The sequence below is a fragment of the Strongylocentrotus purpuratus genome, unplaced genomic scaffold (genome assembly GCF_000002235.5).
Source record: "Strongylocentrotus purpuratus isolate Spur 01 unplaced genomic scaffold, Spur_5.0 spur5_scaffold_9, whole genome shotgun sequence".
Lineage (NCBI taxonomy): Eukaryota > Metazoa > Echinodermata > Echinoidea > Camarodonta > Strongylocentrotidae > Strongylocentrotus > Strongylocentrotus purpuratus.
Window position 1 is genome coordinate 33,536,360 of NW_022145615.1, and position 22,910 is coordinate 33,559,269.

At 37.5% G+C, this 22,910-nt stretch overlaps 1 protein-coding gene across 7 annotated transcripts in view; it reads right to left on the reverse strand.

The window, feature by feature from the left end:
* Positions 1-22,910, reverse strand: part of LOC579712 (histone-lysine N-methyltransferase ASH1L) — a 76,495-nt gene that overhangs the window by 14,430 nt on the left and 39,155 nt on the right. For 4 of the 7 annotated variants that reach the window (XM_030976608.1, XM_030976609.1, XM_030976611.1 and 1 more), the window contains 6 exons: positions 19,498-19,905; positions 18,488-19,173; positions 16,426-16,545; positions 4,059-4,167; positions 1,200-1,305; positions 202-449 (listed from right to left, as the gene is read on the reverse strand). In XM_030976608.1, the coding sequence (XP_030832468.1) occupies positions 202-449; positions 1,200-1,305; positions 4,059-4,167; positions 16,426-16,545; positions 18,488-19,173; positions 19,498-19,905 (1,677 nt within the window). Of the gene's footprint in view, positions 1-201; positions 450-1,199; positions 1,306-4,058; positions 4,168-16,425; positions 16,546-18,487; positions 19,174-19,497; positions 19,906-22,362; positions 22,592-22,910 lie in introns of those variants that run through there. The other 3 variants (XR_004062413.1, XR_004062412.1, XM_030976612.1) reach the window with 2 other exon arrangements.

Sequence of the window (22,910 nt, forward strand, 5' to 3'; positions counted from 1 at the left end):
CAAAAAAAAAAAAAAAAATATATATATATATATATATATATAAGAAAAATGTCTTACTTTGTACATTTCTTTTTACAAAGAATTGGGCATCACAGAGTCATAATATTGAAAAACCTCTTCACATGGGTGGTATAAAAAGCAGTAAACCAGTGAAAGATAATCATTGATTTCTAAATCTAAGAAGAACCTTGAGTTCCTTACCACTTCTGCATTTCACAGTTGGGATTGCAGCTGTGATTTACAAAGCGACCCTCATTGCCATAGCGATAACCATCAATGACCATCCCTCCGTCCAAGTTGAGGCAGTAGTGATGTTTCTGGTACTGATAATCGTCTAGCGCCCTCTTCCACAGCTCTTTGACGCTGATCACCTCACCCAGGTACTCAATGATGAAGGAGCTATGCCGGATGGGTTGGAGGGTCCTCACGCCCCAGCCTCGATTCTCAGTCTGTAGTTTAAAAAAAAAAAAAGATGAGTGAATATGAAAATATACTACTCTGCCATGATGGACGTAGATTGTCCACATTTAATCGTTGGATCAATTTGGTCGACAGATCATTTTCTTTGACATGGTGGACGGACGGAATCAACTTCAATAATACAATAGTCACTTCAAAGCTGTACATCTAATGGGGGGGGGGGGGATGTGAGAAAGTCATATGAACAAGCCTGTTAAATTTTAATCATATTTCATTCATTTTTTTTCTAATTCATTTAAAAGTAGCATTAACTATCTTGAATTTCACATCATCTTACAGTCGGCAAAAGTTTTGTACTGGAGATCTAGTTTATAGTTCACATTTTGAGGGGTTGGTTAGGTTTCTTCATTCACCCAATCAAGTTTCTGCGATTAGTTAAAATTCCCTTTATGTGGTAGCCTTTGGTTCCAACAAATCTCCACTAGATCCCAAGTCAACAAATGCACTGATCAGAAATTTAAGAACCAGATTCCATGACTTTCCATGACCAGAGAAGTACCTTTTTGGTAAGGGTTGCGGCATCCATGCAGCAAACAAAAACCATGCCCATTGTCAGTTAAAACTGGCAGGCTGCCATAGCCACACCCGCAATCAGTTTCCATGACTTTCCAAGACTTTGGGAGATTTTCTTTTGATTTTCCCCCCATAATTTTCAAGGCTTTCCCATGACTGTGGGAACCCTGAATGATAGAATAACTTGTTGAAATGATCCTACTCACCATGAACCTTCTGAGGCCTGGACTCCAATTATGCCTCTGGATGACTTGGTTGGCGCACTGGTCGCCACACGGACAGGACGCTGATGAACATTCGTGCTGGATCATCCTGACATCAGAAACAGAGAGAGAGAGAGGTTTGAAAAAACAAACATATAGTCACTTGACAAAGAGATCGAATGTCCTATAAAAATAAGAACACTCATGTTGATTCAATCTAAAAATCATCAGATAAAACACAAAGAGATTGAAAAAGCCAGGTAAATCATGATTAGTCAGAGGACATGAAGTGTCCATTAAGAATAAAAACATTCTAAGCCGAATAAATCGACTTCATCAGAGAAACAAAGAGAGATAGGGATTAAGAAAGCTAGCTCTATTATCACTGGTCAAGGAAGATCACAGAATAGGTGTTAGACAAATGCCACATATTTATAAGAATTACTCAAACTTAATCAATCTGATTTATCAAATGAGACATGTGAACTCAGAAATTTAGGACCATTATCCTACAGGGGGATTATATTTGTAGCAAGATCCCCATGTGATACATTTCAAAAATTCATATCAATGTTTTGCAGGTACTGTATTTTAGTTATTTTGGAGAGAAAATTCTGAGTAATAGTATTACTCATGTATTATAGGCATGAGTAATTCTCTGAGTGAGTAATTTTCCACCAGTTTAAATGTCAAAACAAAGAAAGGTGAAGGGAGGGAGGGAGGGAGGGAGTGTCATGACGCGAAAGTCAGTAACCCCTCGTAAGAGGGACTTTAGTGAATGATGATGATGATAATGATGGAAAGGCGGGAAGAAAAAATCAGGAAAATAAGAAAACTAAAGCTGACCATTCAAAGACGGAGAGACAGAAAATACAATTATCAAGAGCAATAAAGAGAGAGAAAGAGAAAGAGAAAGAGAGAGAGAGAGAGAGAGAGAGAGAGAGAAAGTGAGGATAAGGAAGAGACAGGGAGACAAAGTGAGAGAGAAGAGTATTAGGAAGTGGAAAAGAGAGTATGTGAAAAAGAGAAAGAGAACAAGATTATCATCAGAAAAAAAAATAGAACACAAATAACAGCAATATGGAAATGAATGATAATAGAAAGGGAAAACATAAAAGAGAAACAGTATCATTGTAAAGAAAAATGCTGAACAAAATCGAAACTACAGAATAGAAAGAGACAAACAGAAAGATAGCAGATACACATAGATTTCCAGATGATGTAGTCCACATATATAGTACACCACAACTCTCATAATTGATATCCCACTCCATGTTACACAAACCAGGGTCATTCACACGACCCTGCAATAATGATTACCCTGCTAGACAGACAGACAAACAGATAGACAGACAGACAGACAGATGAGACTTAGTAACACTTGTAAATGAATGCATGCTTACCTACATACCAGGTGACCCCCCCCCCCCCCTTTCAGACTACCGTAATTCCTCATTTGGCTACACCTCATCAAAACTAGTTACTTAATGCCACATTTCTTTATGAGATGTTGATGTCCTGTTTCTATTACCCCTTTTGCTATTCAAAGATTCTTTATTTGTTTTTATTCAAATTTCATATAATTTCCTCTAGTTACTCAAGCTCATTACATATGGGGTTATGAGGGTTAATTAAACTATCAAACTTGAAGAAGTTTATATGAAACTTGTATTAAGACACTTCGTAGGTAGAGTTATCGTATGGTGAAATGGGCGTACACACTAGATAACAAGATCATAATTTTATAAAGAAAAGTCTTACAGAGAAACTAGTTTTTTTAACAAATCAGATGACATGATAGCTAGTCAATCATTGGTGCGCACTCACAAGCTGCGACCAGTTACACGATTTTCGAACAATCTAACATTCATCCAGAGCAGGACCCTGATATTTAATTGAGTTTTAGTTTGAAACATTGTTCAAACATGTAATTCACTATATGGCATTCAGACCGGAAAAAAGATAATTTGTTAGTCGTACAGCTGCACGATTCTCGTAAAACGATACAATAAATTCCGGTAGTCTGAACTGGGAGGTTAATCAAGCACGGGGTGATGGGGGTTAATTCAACTGAGCCGAACCCCAAGTACGACCGACCGACCGACCGGCTGAAGTACGCCATGACAGAAACCCTCCCTCTCCAAACCCCTATCAGATTAGCACACATGATCTCATGGCTAAATTAAGATGAGCAGTTGGAATGAGTAAGCCCGTCACTTACTCACCGCTCTCTCTCTCTCTCTCATTTGATTCATTCATGAGTCACTATCTATCTATAAATTGTTTCTGTATATCAAAGTCGTCTTGCACTCAGACAAAGCCCTCACAAAGCCTCGTCTAACTGATCACAGATAAAAATAGTTTAATTGCTTCCCTAGACAGGGTTTGATTTAGGATGAAATAAATTCTGGGGAAGAAAATGAATCTCCTATGGGTAACAGTACACCCCCCTTTCACCCAACATTCAGGCTAAATGATCTCATTCGAAGCAGAGGGATTATAATATAATATAAAGCGTGATCTACTTGAGGGTATTTGGGGAATACTTTGCCTTTGCAATGGAATTCAAAGAATTGAATCATCCTCGTGATACTAAGTGCAGCTGTCATAAGAAGTGATCTCATGACATTACAGTGCACGCTTTCATTAAAATTGACAGCTTTTTTAATGAAGAGAAGACATGCATTTCTCAAGGGCAGATTTTTTTTGTCTGATGCAATGGAAAACCAAAAGCAAAGTCTGGAATAATCATTTTCAGTTTGTTTAAAACACCTATGATTTCAAATATTTTCTTTTCTCTGTGAAAGAAAAGAAAATCACACAACATTCTGAATATTTTCTTTCCAAGATTTTATATCTCACCTGTTGAGGCAGTCTTCTCCACATCCCTTCTCTTCAGGGTTGTACGGTCTCTTGCAACTGCATCTCACAACTTCAGCTTGGATGGTAGGCTTCAGATCAAAGTAGATGTCTGCATAAAAGCAATGAACAAGAAGAGATAACATAATTATAATACCATAACTATGCAATATGACATTCATGTTTTGTAGGGGGAAAGTGTAATTTCCTTCCTAGTTATTAGATATACTGGTACAGAAAATAAGTCTATATGGATGTTTTGTGCAAGTTATACCATGGACCTGCTTCTTGGCAATCTTTCAATAATCAATGTTATCCAAGAAGTTGTTGCCAAGAGAAAGTAAGAGAAAACAAAAAAACTTTTTTCTTGATATCATCATTACAATGTTGAATAAATATAACATTCTTACAGGAAAGAAATGCACTTGCATAATCTCTTTATCAAATGTCAGAGATTATTAATCTGATATGTTTACGACTCAATATATTTACCCATCCTCATTACACAGTTTAACAGGCATAACTTTTCTAATTAGGGAAATTGAGAATTACATGTATTCTCTCATAGTTAAAAATCAAAGACTAATATTCTGGCATTATTGCTTATTGTTCACAACTGAATGATATCAATGATTTTTATCTTCATGAAAACAAGGCAATATTCTCACTTTCATGCCAACCAACATAAACTCAACTAAAACAAAGGAGTCATCTAAAAACTAATGACTAAAATAATAAGAATAAACATACACTTTTGTTCTATTTCAAAAGTAATTTCTTGGATTGCATAATGCCCATTTGTAACATGTTTACTTTCATTTTAAATATAAGTATTGGTTGGTAATATCTACTACTTTCTTTATGAATCTCCCCACTATTGAAAACTGGCAGAGAAAAGAAGAAAAACATCACATAAAAGATCACTCTTGTAAGACTATTTACAGACATTATATGGTATACAAAATTTATAAAGACACGCAGCAAGACAAAGACAACACAAAAGGCGGCATCACACTTGGAGAGAATATTGCCTATGTGATCCATTACATCTTCCAGTGCTGCTTAGCCACAATAGGAGTTATTTATAGGGATGGATGCTAGCTAGCTAGCTGGCGAAGGAGTTGTCATCGTTGTTTGAGGAATAGACACATATATTAACCTTTGAAGATGAGAAGGCGTATGATATTAAAGGGAAGCTCTCTCTCTCGGAAGCTTGGGATAGATAAAGGGAGCTGTAATTGGAACGTGATGATGCTGCCATCGAGGAGAGATCATTTCTGAGAAAGCAGAGAATCCACGGTGCTGTTTTTGTGTCGAGTTCTACAAGAGGTGTTTAAGAGTTCTGTTCAAAAACAGATTTGGTTACAACTATGAACTAATAAGAGAGCATCCAAATTTTCATTGAAAACATGTATTTCATATCAAAAAGAAACTTTTCAATCTTCATAAATTCCTTTGATTTTAATTAATTGGATTCTTGCTACACTTGACCTGAAAGAGTGTTTCAGTAGTTTAAATCTTTCCTTTTAATATGCATCAAACTATATGCCAAGTTAATGATTTCTCCTTCTGAATTATCTGTTACATTTCATTACTTCTGGAAATCTTATTTCAAAGATTATTTTTTCCTTTATTTCTTTCTCTCTATTCATCTGTCTTTCTTTCTTTGTATTTGAGTTGTCAATCTGTGGCATATCATCACTTCTAATAAGCAAAAATTCAAAAATTATCTTTCTCATTCCCCCCTCCCCCTCCCCCCTCCCCCCTCTCTCCTCTCTCTCTCTCTCTCTCTCTCTCTCTCTCTCTCTCTCTCTCTCTCTCTCTCTCTCTCTATCTCTGTCGAGCTTCATCCCCCTGCGTCCATGTTTTGTCAAACGTGCAAATCGCCCAAGATGTGCTACTGGCCCATTTTTCACCTCTATTGGCTCAATCATGTAAGGCTCACTGCGGCGAAATTAAATTTGTTGTATCAGCTTACACTCTGACAGTTAGCGATTGAATATCGTGCACTGAATAAATGACCAACAGATATAAACACTGTCCGTCCTTCTCTCTCCCTCTTTCCCGTCCTCTCTTTCTCCCAGGCTATTAAACAGTACATAAAGTCATGTCTAGTTTTCCTGATAGCTCTTCGTAATGCGTCACAGCAAATTATAGGAGTCAGGGGCAACAGAACGGATGATTTAAGGAGAATGAGAGACAAAAAACAGGAAGGACTAGAAAGAGTACTTGAAATCTACATTTTATGGAAAAAAATTATAATTATCCAAGATTTATGTGGCCTGCGCATCCAGAGAAGAACAGATTGCGTCTTCTGAAAGTCTAGTCCCAATTCAATTGAACAGTAATGCATTGAGAACTAAATAACCTCTAGGATATTTTGATGCTACCTTGAGATGTAATCATTCCCGACACGTCTAACACACCTTGCGTCGTTATCCCTTAAAGAGATGGTTGACGTCTGGAAAAGGTGAGAATAATTTGTGAACTCTCTCATTTATTTTATCCCCATGTTGATAATCGAGTAACAATGTCAGATGAAAAGGACAGCTCTTAAAGCGCTCTAATATTCCAAATATTGCAAGAAATAGATTTGAAAACTTGGGATCGAATTCTGATTACCCATATGAGTGTAGTCCCATACACCCAAATCCATGTGCTGCACTTAACACTGTATGTCATTTTACAGCAAGATCAAGTAATTTTTTACAATTTGGACGATTCCAAAACCTTGCGATGTGTATTTTTTTGTTTAGTTATTGCGTTTTAATTTCCACCATAGATTTATATGCACTTCATAATCAACCTTTTACAATAACTTCTTGGCAGTTTTTTTTTAAATGCAATCACATGACCAGTACTAAGCAATCACATGATTGGTAGTCGATTTCGGCTTTAATATAGAGGGAGCATGCTCATTCAGGTACATCCATTCTACGTCTCAACACCTCGTAATTACGCTGCCCCAGGGGATGCGCAACAGCAGAAGTAATGAGAAACGAAAACCCGTGAAGTAGATACGAATTGTGTAAACTTGTGGAAGGGGATACACCAAATGACAGGTAAATAGAAAAGCCAGACAAGAAGAGATACCAGTCACTACCCTGCCTTACAGTCAAAGTGGAGTTGAGGTATAACATTAAAAGGATATACAGTGTATATAATTTGATTACAAATTTGGGAAGGATAGAAATTACTGTTTCAACTTCCAACTGAAATCCGTTCAGTATTTCTTAACCATATATAGATTTTTTAAATAGGTTTTTTTTTTTAAATGTCTAATGTATATATTTGTTCATTTCAATCTTCTCATGACAATACAAAAATAAAGAGGGCAAAAAAAAAAATCAATATACTGTTTATAAGCATGGAATCAATTTTGGCCATTGCAACATACTGGTACACCCTTTAATGGAAGAAAAAAATTACCAAACTTACACAAACAATTTTACCTGTTTCCAGGGATATAGGTCGTAGCCTTTATCTCGATATAGATGCGAGGCTGATTTGCTAAACGCAAGCGGAAGTAATGAACTCAAGAGGGCCAATAATATGTGGGTGCCACACCGAATAAATCAACATTTTCCTTTACACTGAAGATTACATCTAGAAAGAAACATGGCCTGATCTGGTTAACCAGAATGCTCTATTCCTGTGCGTATACCCCTTCTCTTCTCGTTTCTCACTTTCTCCTCTATCCTCCCTCTCTCTAGATGTGTTCACACAGCCAGAATTCATCGCATACAGTAGCTGTAATGCTCCCCAGGGAGTGAAGATTGTGCACACATTGTGTGTGGGCAAGCACTGAATCCAATGACCGGGGTAATAATATATCTGTAAAGCGCTTAGAGACGTCCGAGATGCATTAAGCGCCATATATATATATAAGCTGAATATTATTATTATCATTATACAATAGACTGGTTTCCTAACATATTCAAATTTTATTCATACTGTTTCAAGTCAGGTTGTTCTTGACAACCCAAAAGACAACATGAGGCTTGCCCGACATTGCAACAAGTAACATATGCAGACTGGATTCTAAGTATTGTAGTTCATTCACTGAAAACCGGTTGATGTAATACCTCATCACTATGTTCCATCCCCCTTCTTTATACGTTTCTTTATGAAACTTTTCTTTATACGTTTCTTTATACGTTGCTTTAAACGTTTTGTTTCCCAGAGTCTGAAGAGGCTATGAGTTAATGCCATCATTCAGGGATATCAACGAAGAAGAAGAGCAAAAATTGATTGGCCTGGAGGAAGCGGACTAAGTGATATACGCTCCCCAAAGTACCTTACTGAGTCCAGATTACGCTGATGATAAAAGCTCTTCAAGTTTAGATCACCCAAGATTGAATTATACTTCCTTTGCCAGCATCTTAAATCGGGCACGCATCCAACCGCAGCGCTCCTCCACTCCTCATAAGAAAGTTATTGATTCTCGATTTACATCGCAGAGTTCTTTCGTCTTATCGTTTCGGATGATGTGAACGTCATCTAGTGATCTAAGATCGGTTCATCTGTTGAGAGCCAGAAGGACGTTAGCTCACATACGTCAACGCAGTGTGAACGCCCTACTGGCTCTCATCCTCCTCCTTCCTTTGTGGAGTAACCATGGGTTAACTTGGAAGGAAACACCACTGATCCTATCGGCAGCGAAGTCGTGTATCGAACACCTTCACCTGCAATGTGACTAAGATCAGGTTTCAATATAGAGATGATGTCAGAGAGGTTTTTATAGGATTGAGGGAAGAACGAGCACGCATGCTACAAAGATAGAGACGGTTACATTGAGTTTGTATTCCTAATTCCAGAACTGCTAATGCAATGTTCCGTAAATGCATAGACTTTTACAATGCTTTTTAAAGCATATTTCAAACACCATGAATTATGTAACAATGCGATTAATTAAAAAATGCGATACATGTACATGTTGATAACTCGATATTCATAATTGCAAAGTGGAAATCTAAAAAAGAATCAATTATTGTGTAGAAATAGAAGTAGGTTTATTACATCTGCTTTTCAGGAACATAACTGTAAGTTTGACATGTTGCGCATGGTACTTATTATTTATCAGCACTTCTGAATATTTGATAAGTTCCCATTATTGATATTTGTGACCCAGATCTAAGAAGCGATTTTCTAGGACAGATACAAACCGAGTGGCTGCTGCGTGATAATTAAACAGTAAAATTGTAAATGAGTTGAACATGTGGATGTTTAAATGGATTGAGAAGAGAGGAGGCAGTCAGCCTGATCAAAGGAGACTTTTATCGAGAACGAGAAAGGGCAGACAACATGCGTGAACAAAACAGAGAGAAACACCCACTCCATAAAAACAGTGCATAAAGGAGCTCAATAAGACTTCATTGTCATGGCAACACGATCAATTTGGTCTCTCACGGCTCTAATAAATCAGGTGTTTACACCACATGCAGCCCCCCCCCCCCCTCTCTCTCTCTCTCTCTCTAGCTATTCTCCCAATACTGATTGATTAAACTTGTATAACGAGTCCATTAGTCGGTAAAGTGATTCGCGAGCAGCTCAACGGGGCCTATATCCTGTCGTCCCAGACGATTCTACGTCACTAAAGCACTTAGCTATAACGAGGGACCCCCCCCCCCCTCCTCCTTATCACGTCTCATTGAATTCTTAAAATCTGAATTATGGTCTTCTCTCTTTTTTTACCTGCATGGCATTTGTGTGGAATAGTAGGATTGCAAAGTTTGACAAAAACAGTGAAAATAGTCTTTAAATTAATGCAGAAAGAAGGATTTGATTCATTATGAATGATAGGTGAATATTTTTCTGAATGCTTTACAATTGAGGGCTTCTGAAATTAAGCTCGAAAACAAAATGCTACATTTGAGAGTCACTATAAACAGATTCATTCATACAATAAGAGACAAGATGTTTTTATTATACCATACAAAGAAAGAAAAAAAAACAATAATTTAGGCTAACATTTTTACTTTTATCTTTTCTTTTCTTCTTCCATTCCATTCATTCGATGCTTCAATTTCAAGAAAAAGACAAGTTCTAGGAGACCTCTGGTTCCCTTATGGATAAATAATTGACTTAAAAAATCTTAATGAAAACAAACACTTCACATCTTTAAGTGCTTGCGAGTAATCTCGTCAAATAATCATACTCTCAAGAAAGTCTATTGTACTTATCTACACCTAAACATTTTCATGCTGCGCGACATTCACGCTCCAACGATCACTCAGTCGGCGTTAACAATTTCTATAGGACTGCACAGCGTGAGTCCATAGGAATGATGGCTTGAAACATGTCTTGTACATTGAGGTAGTGCTGCAGTGAGGAAGCAAGGCTGAGATATAATTATGTGACCGGTGTAGGACTGGTGGTAATAGGAAACTCCTGTAATGGATGACATCAATGGCTTCTACAAGGCACCTGTTGGTCATGGTGTCTACGTATGTATGCCCACGCTGACGCTCACACGTGTGCAAGCGTATTACCGAACAGAGTGGAAATTTATAAATACCCAATACATTCTGTGAAATTGCCTCTTATTATCGGTAGAATTTTTTACTTCAAATCATATAATTGAAATGCACCCACATTAAGATTTTTTTTTTTATATAATATATTTTATAGCCACAAATTTTGAGTATTTGGTTTCTTTCCAAGTTTCCAAGGATTTATGACTGTGGTCTGTAAGCAATGTGTAAAATTATCTAAACAAATATGCATACAAATGTCTACAAATTATCATTTTCTTACTATAATAATAGGTAGTTGTATTTTCAGTGCACTGTGCATATGCTCATTTAGTACTAATTGCGAGTTTTGTCTTGTATCGTAACTAACTATAGATGCAATTCTACACTTATTCTGCAAAATCTCTCTCTCACCGTAGCTTCACAATCAAATCTATTTGCATATACATTGCATGTATGCTACACAGTTTTATGCAGCATATCATGTATCAAGAGATTAAACAGTCTCTGCATTAAACTTGTGCAGCCCTCCTAACAGAGCCAAATAAATGTTAGATTCATCACATCCTGACCACACAGATATCTAATATCTAGGAAACATTCATGTAACTAACACATGATGCCACGTATCAAACGCTAATCAATGAAATTGTCTCCTCTAATTTCAGCCGAGATTGTTATTCGAGGAGAAACAAGGAAGTGTTATCCGAAGTTCAACCGAACACATTACCCTCCTCAAATGCAACAGGCTAAAAATGGAGAGAAAGAAATCTCACGATCCATGCTGATTGATAATATCTTTGATAAGTTGCTTTTATATACCGGTAGTTAAATATATCTGAATTGCTGAAGAACAGCTACATATACAAGTAGGAATCGCGAAATATCTTTTTCTCAAAGATAACTAAATACATTACCTACCTTTTAACAAGTAGCCTAATTAATTAAATAGTAAGTAGTAACTCAGATTACTCATTCATACAGAGTTCAATACATCTTAATTTATTATAGCACAAATAGAAATTCACACAAATTTTATATCTAATCTTTCATGTTCGTTATACTCCTTAAGCCATTCACCATTGAATGCCAGGTAAAGGTTTGGGTTATTATTATACATACTATCTGTACATAATGTATAATTCTATGAGAATTGTCCCCTTTAAGACAGATATAATGATATTATAATTCTATGAGATTCATCCCCTTTAAAACAGATTTGACTTGACGTTCTCCTGGCTGTCTCTCTCTATCAGCAGACAATCTTACCAATTCAAATATGGCAAGATTGCTGTTTAATTCTATCTTCTTGAAATTGATCATCACAATCGTCTTGGAATGGCTCAGCCCATCCATCTTATGTGCGAAGCAATCTCTTGGATAAGCTCTCTTTCACGAGTGGGAGGGATGGCTTTAGGGTATTGGGTTGTTATGGCAATAGAAAAATAGATGAGCTCTCCATTACAGCCCTTTTGATTTGGTTGTTGTCCCGTTTGAAATTGAGAAATTAGAAGTCGTGTACTGTTATTCTTGTCTTATCAAAGCATCACGTATTACTCCTTAATGCATAGTTACAAAATGGAGATCATTTCATCCTCCCTAACACAAACAGTAATCAATATTCTAATGAATTCTGAGGTAGCGTTCAACGACACCTTTGTGCACACCAGGCCCCCCCCCCCTTTATAATCATAAGGGATAAGACACAATTCCAGTTCAAACCTTTCAACTGTAGGGTTTTAATCTCGCTCAAGATAAAACAATAAATTAAAGAGATCCCTTTCTCTACTTTAGGAGAGAAAAAAAATGCAATGTATGAAAAAGAAACATTCATTGGCTCAGAAATTAGGGTGAAATTACAATAAATATTAAGTAAAAGCAGTTGATTCAGATATCGTTATAAAAATTGCAATATAGGATTAAAAACAACTATCGGATCAACGAAGCTTTGGTTTCATTTTAAGAATGGCTAATCAAAGTGTGTTCTAATTATAAACCACTTGCATGTTATTAAGAGTAGATCGCTGGCAGCTGAAATCCCTGATGGATCATGATATGATCTCTTCCAGTGGGTCTCCTAATTAAATTCCAATCAAATGTGGATTAGGGTTATGCATAATACATGCTCCGTCTACGATGGGGGGGGGGGGGGTGGACGATGGATCACAGCACCAGTGACTCCGCAGATTCATTGTATACAAATAATGAAATACTGGCATGAATTGAGTGCGAGTTTGTAAGTAGTCATGACCAGAAGGATGGTGATTTATGTGGGGAGGAAGAGATCCAGCTGGGAGGATGAAAAGCACTCCAAATCAAATGCATTTTTAAAAGTACCGTACCATAGTCCTTTCATTACTTAGTGGTGGGTCATGGGAGATTCTGAATACCAGTAGTGGAAATTATGTATCAGAAAAATATCAACTGAGTACTGACTAATTAAAAATTTAAACAACAATAATAATAATAATAGCAATAGTGGAGTCTTCTATAGCGCTCAGGTCTGGCGCATTGCCACTCCTGGTGCTCCATTACTTTTACCCTTGCTTTAGCATGGATGCCATTAGAGTGCTCTAGCATGGATGCCATTAGAGCGCTTTAGCATGGATGCCATTAGAGCGCTTTAGCATGGATGCCATTAGAGCGCTTTAGCATGGATGCCATTAGAGCGCTCTAGCATTTTAAGGGTTTAATTCCTGCCAGGTACTCATTTGCCTTACCTGGATGGAGTGTAACAAATGTTCATTATTGTCTTGCCAAAAGACTTTAGTAATGTGACAGGGATTTGAACCCTGTACCTTGTGGTTCAGTGTCCAGAGACTTATCCACTGGGACACAACACCTCTACATGTAACATCCACACAGTCAAGACTACAAATAAATACAATGTACCAAAGTAAGAGGGCAAGAAAAAAGGTCATTAACTAGAGAAGAACAGAGAAAAGGAAGGGGGAGAGAAGATGGGAGAGGTTTGATGGTAAAATAAATGGCGGGGGCATTTCCTCTCTCACTCTCGTGATCTCTCCCTCTCTCTCTCCCTCTCTCCACATCTTGCTGCTAGGCAACCGTAGAGACCATGAAACCATGCACCTCAGATGAAGGTTACAGATAAATGAGCATTTCTTTCTCAGCCAAGTTCTAGAGTTGGTGATCCTCAAGAGGTTTCAAAATTAAGGAGAGGGAAAAATACTCCATGAAATATTCCATGCACTTGTTCGACATTTCAGAAACCCTGAATCACATGGGAATGCCGTGTAACCTATATTAGAGGTGACAGGAGTCAGGTTGATGGCCCACACCAAAAGGAATTAGTGAGCATGTATCTTATTAGTACTACTATAAGCAGAATTTCTATGTATTAAGTAAATTACATTTTGGTTGTGCAGTACATGCAATTCATACAAAGTCAAGGGTTTCAACAAAGGGTTAGCCCATTTGGCCTCAAGTATTCCTTATGCCATCTTCTTGTTTAAAAGGGGGAGGATTTTTCATAACAATTCTTAAACTCTGATTTAAGCTCAGAGAACAGAAGTGACAAGGCTACCTCGAATCATATTTAACTTTTCAATATAGAGTTCCAAATAATTAAGCTACAGGTCCTTTGGAATTACAACCACTACTTTAATAGGCAAGGGCTTGCAAGACTTTACTTTTAAGGGTTAAAGATTATGATAGATTAGATCTCTCAACTTTGTCTTTACTAATTCAGATCATATTTCACATGTGAATCCACCATCAGTCTACTTGCCCAAATCTATTAACATTGTCTCCACGGATCCACATTGTACTTCAGATATGAGACAGCCATTTGTTAGACTGCACAGTCGGTGACAATATTTATGATTGCTAGGAGGATGGAGTTATCTTTCAAGTTATCTTTCAAGTGTAAAACAACTCTGTTGTTGGACTGCACAATCAGTGACAGTGATTCTCGTTGCTAGGAGAGTTTAAGATGGAGTTATCTTTCAAGTGTAAAAAAGCTCTGTTGTTGGATTGCAGGTTCAGTGACAGTGATTATGATAACAAGGAGGATTCAAGATGGAGTTATCTTTCAAGTGTAAACCAACTCTGTTGTTGGACTGCAGGGTCAGTGACAGTGATTCTGGTTGCTAGGATTCAAGATGGGGGATATACACAGAGGGTGGATGTGCAGCTATGTCTTGAATTCTAAAGCCGTGGGAACTGAAAAAAATGCGCCTTTGTGGCAAAACATGAAGGTATGACGCTCGCTCAGACATGAGCCAACTGTTTTGTGCATGACGTGATGCGATGCCATTCTCTTATTTTTTTTTCTTTTCATTCTCCTTTTTCCCTCCCCCCTCCCTCCCCCCCCCCCCCCCCACTCTCTCAATAATTTTGCACAAACCGCATTGGATTTATGTGCTGTTTATTGAGTGCAATAACTATGCACGGCACCAGGACAATACCGTTTGCATTGATTGAAATATTACTGAAATGTGTATCGTGGTTTACGAAAAAGTATTTGAAGGAATATTTGTTAGGCATAAAGAGAAAGTGACACTTGTACATGAATTGGTGATATGGCGTATGTATGAAAAATGAAACAAAACTATACTAGAAAGGACAAAAAAAATACATGTAACTTCAGAAGCGCAACCTTGTGATGCCTAAGAGCTTTGATAATTGGGTCTTTTTCTTTATTTTGCCTTTTATGTATTTCAATACAACGTAAACATGGGAGTTTGGTATACATTACACTACATCATAAAGTCTAACTAAAGAATGTCCTCTTCGCGTGCTGTAAGCAAATCTCAAGGAAGTAGCACAAGCTCCATAAATTACATAAAACACTCAAACTTGACTGCAGGATTTAAAAAGCAAGCATAGCATTGTATAACGCAGTGACGTGGGCTTAAAGGTAAAGTGTAATTCTGGTCATGAAATTACACTGTAAAATACTCTGATTAGAAGACTTTGGGAAAGTATGATCATGCAATACATAATAATTGGTGTATACTGTTCGGTTTTGGAATCATCAAAATCATAAGAGGTTGGCTCTATCTTGCAGAAAATTGCATGTACTACACACAGAAATGGGTATATGGGACAATACGTTAATGTTGCCTGATAGTCTGGTCCAACCTTTAAACTATCTCATCGTGATATTTTTAATATGAGGGTATCTGAAGAGCAATCTTTTTCATGAGACATGACTTTCTTCCAAACTGACATCTAAAGAATGAGAAAGCTAGTTAGTATTCACCTTCGCCAGATCTCTACCTATCTTTAATACCGATGGCTGATTTTTTGTTTGTGTCTGTGGTCTTGGCAGGTTGCCATTATGAAATGCTTGGCATCCCTGGGAAATTTTCTCAAGGATAAAAGCAAAAATATGTAACAGGAACACAATACCAGGATGAAAAGAGACAGAGAGAAGAGGAGTGAGAGCAGAAGACAGATCCGGGACATGGTAGGATATGGTGTATGAATAGAAGGAGAAAGCGTGAGAGACATACCAGCAAGGAAAAAAGTGGACCGATCACAAAATAGGGAAAGGAATACAGACTGTAGAGCACTGCTCATGATGTGGTGTGACTGATTTGCATCGATAATAGGTCTGTCGATCAATTGCAAACTAATAAAGAACTCCTATAAAAATCTTTTGTACAGAATGAACACTGAAATCAATGTCAAGTCAAGTTGCTATCAACTGGAGTCAATCGCAACTCTTGAATACTCTCGATAAAATGTGTCCCTGATCTTTGCCACAATACATTACCCTTAAACATTAAAAAGAAAAAAATCTGCAATTACAGGACACAAAATGGCTTCTTTCTTCTGAAAGTAAAAGGAACATTCGAGACTGGACCTGCAGTTCAAACACAAACACAAAAGGAAGCAGAACTGCTATACATTATGAATAAATGGGTACTCACTGTTTCTGATCTTCTTGAATTTTGGTGCTTGTGTCCTTGAAGGAAGCTTGTTGTGTACCCATTGCCACCAGATATCATACGGAAGCTCAAAGTCAAACCATTCCTCACACAAGTTGATACCTACAAGCAGGAGGAGAAGAAAGAAATGATAATACACATAATGGCCTACAAAGGTATAAACACATGACACATTTGATAAATAATAAGAAAAAATAATTACAATTAGTTATTCAAATTTTAATATGAATTTGTACATGAAATCAAAAGCAGGTGCATTTACCTCCTATACATTCTAAAATGTATATCATTATTTTTTCACAAGCATGTTTACATTTGTTAAGATCATGAGATATTTTGTTGTGCATGTAGCTTACCTACCACATCGTAAACACAACATTCCATATCTTAAATCCATAGATGACCCTTGATCTTAAACTTCATCATTTTTTCAATGCTTAAGAAGTGTTACTCTGCAGAGTGGCATTCAAAACCTGCAGATACATGTACAATATATTTATTCCCACCTTATCCCCACCTCTGCCTCTCGTTTCCTATTGCCTCACACATCCTGCATCAAATATTGAATCAGGATCTTATGACCCCTAGCCAAGCAAGTAATTAAAGCAGCTAGCAGCCCACACAAATTGAAAAGCCTATCCCACTCAATCCCCGACACGTTCAACTAGACTCTTCCCCCCCCCCCCTCCCTCCACAACATACAGACTCCACACTTCTATTAAAGTAGGGCATGCCAATATCGTTTTGACACCTTCCGCGAAATGGCGCACCTGTCCTCTAAACTTGGCATTCATGCCACTTGTTTACTTCCCCCCACGCGAGGTCAGACGTGAAGATTGGACAGAAAGGGTCCTCCTATCTGCATTGTTGCATAATGAACAGACGAGGGCGTATGAGGGGATCGTTTACACCGTCAGTCCGTCCGCAGCATTTGCTTCCAATTTATACTGACCCCGCTGCCAAAATGTAATGTCAGAAATTTCTTGGCAGGTCTGCCGCTGTCTCTTGGCAGTGTTTACAAAATGTCTTGTTTATTGAACGTGACAAGTGATTCTTTAGCCAAACTCATTTACAATCCATCTCAACTAACTGTGATGATGCATAGTGCTATTTGATCAAAACTACCCTTCATGTTTCATAATTTACATTATTCTCTGAATAAAACAGTACTTTGTTCTTACAGCTGCTAATGTACCGTACATAAATAATAATATCCATCAATTCAAGCATTTTCAAGACTACACCAACAGTCCTTTTCAGGACTACACATCCTCAAGAAAGATTACCGAGAGTCCTTTTCAGGACTCCTCAATCCTCCCTCTCTCTCACACAGTGCATCCGCAAGCCTACTGTAAATTCAAGCATTGTTCATAATTTCATATTACACAGGATGCCTATGCAATTACTTCAGAATATATTCACACATTTTTTTCTGTTCTTGCTATGCTACTTCCTGGAGAAGTCTTGTAATGTGATTTCTCATCTGATATTTTCCACTCAACACAATTTTTCACCATCTCTGTAAGTACCGTCTTCTCCTACCCTTTGAACAGCAGTCCTGGTAGGTGAACCCAGTCAGAAAATAAATTTACCTTTCCTCCTCTCTCCTCTTTTCGGAAATCTAGCAAGTTGGCTTTCACTGCACCCACATATTCATTCCAGAATGCTCAATTACTAGGCTTGCCATTGTTAATGTTTCATGTTACATAGCATATTTGACAAAGCCATTTTGTGTAGATCCATACCCTAAATCAAAAGGATGAATTTTATACATGTCGTAACATACACTTCACTAGTCAAACCTCCCTTTGTGGCCACCTGTCTATAGTTGTGACCCATATTGCTTCACTCTGGTAGGAAAAATGTGTTGAAGAACGTATCTAATCTGTCGAACAAGATGTTTATTTAGTGGACACTTTTTGTGTTTCCCTTGGGTTGCCTTACTAGACAGGTTTTACTGTATGTAACATCGACTGTCATCAGAATTTCACTGCGACATGTCTTTTAAAACGGGACACCAGGAAGTGCTTAAAGGGTCACTCACCTGCATGGAAAGGAAATGGCAGCAACTTTAGACTGCTCTCATCAGCATCTTTTGCATCTTTCTCCTCTGAAGGTCCTGCAACTTCTGCAACATCCTCCTTATCTCCTGCTTCAGTGACACCTTGTGGTGCATCTACATCCATCTTCTCAGGTTCAGCTGCTGCAACTGCTTTGTCCGGAAACTCTCCACCTTCTGTTTTTTCCGGAGACTTTTCGGCTGTTTCTGATGGTTCGGCTGTTTCTGGTGGTTCGGCCGTTTCTGATGATACCGCTGTTGTGGATAATGCAGGAGGTGCTTCAGAAGGAGTTGCTGATGTTGCTGGCGTGTCTGAAGGAGGTGTCTCAGAAGGAGTTGCTGATGTAGCTGGCGTGTCTGATGGAGTTGCCTCAGAAGGAAGTGTTTCAGTAGGAGTTGCTGATGTTGCTGGTGTGTCTGATTGAGTTGTTTCACTGGTTGTGGTGGACTCGGACCCTTCCTCTACTCCCGCATCTGCAGAAGGTTTTTCTGCCACAGATTGATTCCCATCCTCACTTTGTACCACTTCAGATGATGCTGCAACAGTTGCTGTTGATGTTGTGGGAGGGGTGGTATCCATTTTGGTCTCTTCAGGAGCTGCAGTAGTCTCTTGTTTAGATTTCTTGTCAACATTCTTGGCCTCTTCCTCTTCCTCTGTCTTTTTCTTGGTCCTGAGTGGTTTAAATCACAATTAAACTACATCAGCAACAACAAAATACAAGACAATTTTTTTATTTTTAAAGTAAATAGTCCTGTGGACAGAAAGGTATTTGCAGGTACCTTGCCATAAATAACTTCTAAAAAACAAGGAACTTTATAGGCGTAAAACTCAAACTGACAACCAATTCTTACTTTCACTGCAAGAATTCTAGTTTTACAGTAACTGAACAAAGTAAATACACTTGAGGTTTTAAAAACTTGAGCTCTACATAATAAAAAGTTCTGTTTGATTTTAGTTTTCTTCCAAATATATTTAGAATACCCCACAAACTTACAATTCTTCCTTGAATGTATGTGAGTAGATGCCTGCCCTCCAGTACTTCTTCTTGACCATCTGTTCTTCCTTAGGTTTCCTACCAGGTTTCTTCTTGGTTTTCTTCAAGGCAGTGGTCGTCTTATCCTCATTGGTGACTGGTCCTGGGATCTTCCGTCTGGTCTTGAGCTGCTTCCCTGGTGCTCCCGATGGTGGTGGTGCTGGTGGCGATGATGATGATGATGATGCATTCTTCTTCTTCTTTTTCTTTTTCTTCTTCTTTTTCTTCTTGGCGTCTGACTTGGAAGTTTTGCTGGCCTGTTGCTTGGTTGTTTTCCTCTTGGGTGCAGTGGTTTCTTGGTTAGGGGTGGAGGATGACGGGACCGGAGGCTCGTCAACTGGAAGGATCTCAGTCTGAACCTTAGGAACACTACAAAAGAGAAAACAATCATTAAAAATTACTTTATGACATTTTAAGAACAAGAAGGCATGGAAATAGAGCAAGAAAGGTATCTACTCAATTTACAATGATGAATTTATGCAGTTGGCCGACAATTTTTCAGGAATAGTATTCATGAGAAGTAAAACACACAAATGAAGTGTGCTACTCAGATAACAGTACTTCATGATTATTCACATTTGCATTTGCGTGATGGGAAAGCCCCTTTTACGCAAATGTGCAAAGATCAATCATCCATATTCTTAGAAAGTAATCAAGATTGCAAGGATAAAAAAAACAGTGGCAATACATTTCCTTTGTAAAGGCTTGAAAACAGGATTCAGGATTTGAGATGGGATACTTGGACTGCTGCATAATTAATAATAATTAATTAATTAATAGTGATTTTCTTACTGCAATCCTCCTTTGTATTCACCAATCTCATTTCATGTCATTAACATCAAGGCTACATGTAGGCAACAATGTGTTTTGTGATGAAATGAGAAAGCATGTCCTTTATTACATTGAGATTTATTACTCCATATGTGTCTTACCAATATATGGCTTTTAATAGATTGTTAAGATAATCAAATGAATGTTGTAGCATTTACATTCAGTTTCTACAGGATACTACACAATAATCCCTCAACCCTCAAAATACTGTCAACTATTTCAATATTTTTAAAGCCAAGTCAGCTTTACGTCCATGCTTTCATAAAATTAAGGTGGTCTCTGAGGCTTTACTTTCCCATCTCTTGAGTTGTTATTGTGTACGATACAGGTAGGGTTGATGGATGTCAGTCCATTAACGTCTCAAGTTAAAACCTCTATTTTTCAGGTCTGACTAAAGGATAAGTGGTTTCAAAAATTTATATTACGGGCATGCATGATACTTCATTAAATATTGAAACTAAATCTCATAACTTGTCAGCTTCATAAGATGAAAAACTTGCTCAAGGCACAGATAAGACTACTTAAAGACTTTACAAACGTCATTACGGATGAAAAACTAGCTAAAAATACAGTCCTGATAAATAAACAAGCTTTAATACTGATGGAAAAGATTAAAATCTCTGCCTCCAGGCACAAATTATTATTGCCCCAGACATAAGTATTTTTTTTCTTTGGACTACTTCCTGTTTTTACACAATCAAGCAGGAAATTATTGTGTTAGGGAAATGTGCATCCTCTGAACAAAATTTGAATATACTTAGTGTAGTATGCCAGGCAAAAAGATGTAACTGAATGAGTGGAGAACATATATGTTCATTTTGAGAAAGACAAATTCAATATTTTTAAAATTTTACTTTGATATCTACAGTGAACATATATGAACACAACACATTTCAGTTAAAAACTGCCCAAAGCCCCAAAGGAATATATATTATTACTTTAGCTGTGAAAACTGAAATATTTATATACTTGGAGAAAAAAATTGTTTTCATATATACCTTTCTGCCATCACATGAGAATTTAATTTCATATAATTTTTTTTTAAAGTCCCTAATTAAACAATCCTCTATAAAGTTTAGCTTCCTTAGGAGACAGTTCCCTCGTAATTATAAACAAACCCTCAAAATGTTTTTTTTTTTTTAAATCACATCAGGCCTCTAGTATTTACATGACTGATAAGAAAAAAATATAAGATTTGTGACTTAAGCAAATAATTTAATCTGCAAAATTTACCACTTTTGAAATAAGAAAGACAATTTGTTAATACCAATCAAATACTGTACTGCACCTTGCATAAACAGATCTTGAATAGTACTTAGAGAATCCTTCCATCATACAATAATAATAATAATACATAAGTATGATCACGAGGATCATCTTCGTTAACGCTGACTGACGTGTCTTCAAAAATAAGGATCGTTCACATTTTCTTTGACGATTCTGATTTCCAGTCCGCGCGTTGGCAATGCGAAAAACGGATTCTGCAATGATTTAATTCTTGATGCATTTCACATTGACTTTGTACAGAGACTTTCAAGTTATCAGCGATAAATCCTTGGGAGAGGAACATCCCATAAATGTAGACCGTGAACTGGGGGTATTTTATCACGCAGAATTCGGTTTTTTTGCATTGCCAGCGTGCGGATCGGGAACCCAAAACCTAATTTTAGGACGCATTTTGTCTATCTTTCATGCATTTTAATTAGGAATTATAAAAAAGCTAGATTTTTTATTCAAATGTATCACTCCAAAGATATCACATTTATAATTAGACACACCTTAAATTGATAAAGTTGTATCTATGTGGAGATACACTGTTTAAATAATAAACAACAGGTCCTACTATAGTGTTATACTAACCAGCACAAATACTGCACTAGTGGGACTACATGTATTGTTAGTACACTGTTGTGAATGGAGCTCACTTACAAAGCATTATTACTTCATCTTACTGTACCTAGCTCCTGTTTTTTCAACTCAAAATAATGCACTCACCCATCCACTGCCATTTGACAACTCAAGAAAAGGACCTCGAACAGTAATCCAATCCCAAATATTTGCCAAAACACTTCACAACGTCTAATTTCAAATTCACCGCTACATGAAAGAGGCGGCCATCTTTATTTCCCTCTTCTCTCTCTCTCTCAAGCCTTCCCTTTATCCTGTACAGTGCTCTCTCTCTCCGCACATGGCTGGGTTAGTTGGTCCAGCTGTCGACTGTTTTCATTCATTCATTCAAAAGACGCTAACGGGAGAGAGCGGCACACAAAGGTCCGTTGACCCGAATATCTCGATGCCACCCTTGACCTCAATGGGGTGCATCAACCATGAAAAAGAGGGGATTTCTGACTCTGGGTACACATAGAGGGTGGTCTCTCATGCATACATAATGCAGTGTTTACAAAGAGTCTTGCATGTATTACACGCTGTTAGGTATACATGCTACTTGTAACCATGGATTTTACTATTATATCTTGTAACTATATTAAGTCTGTAGATCAATAGCAAAGCAAAAAATTAAAAAGTGTGGGGTTTATTTTGTA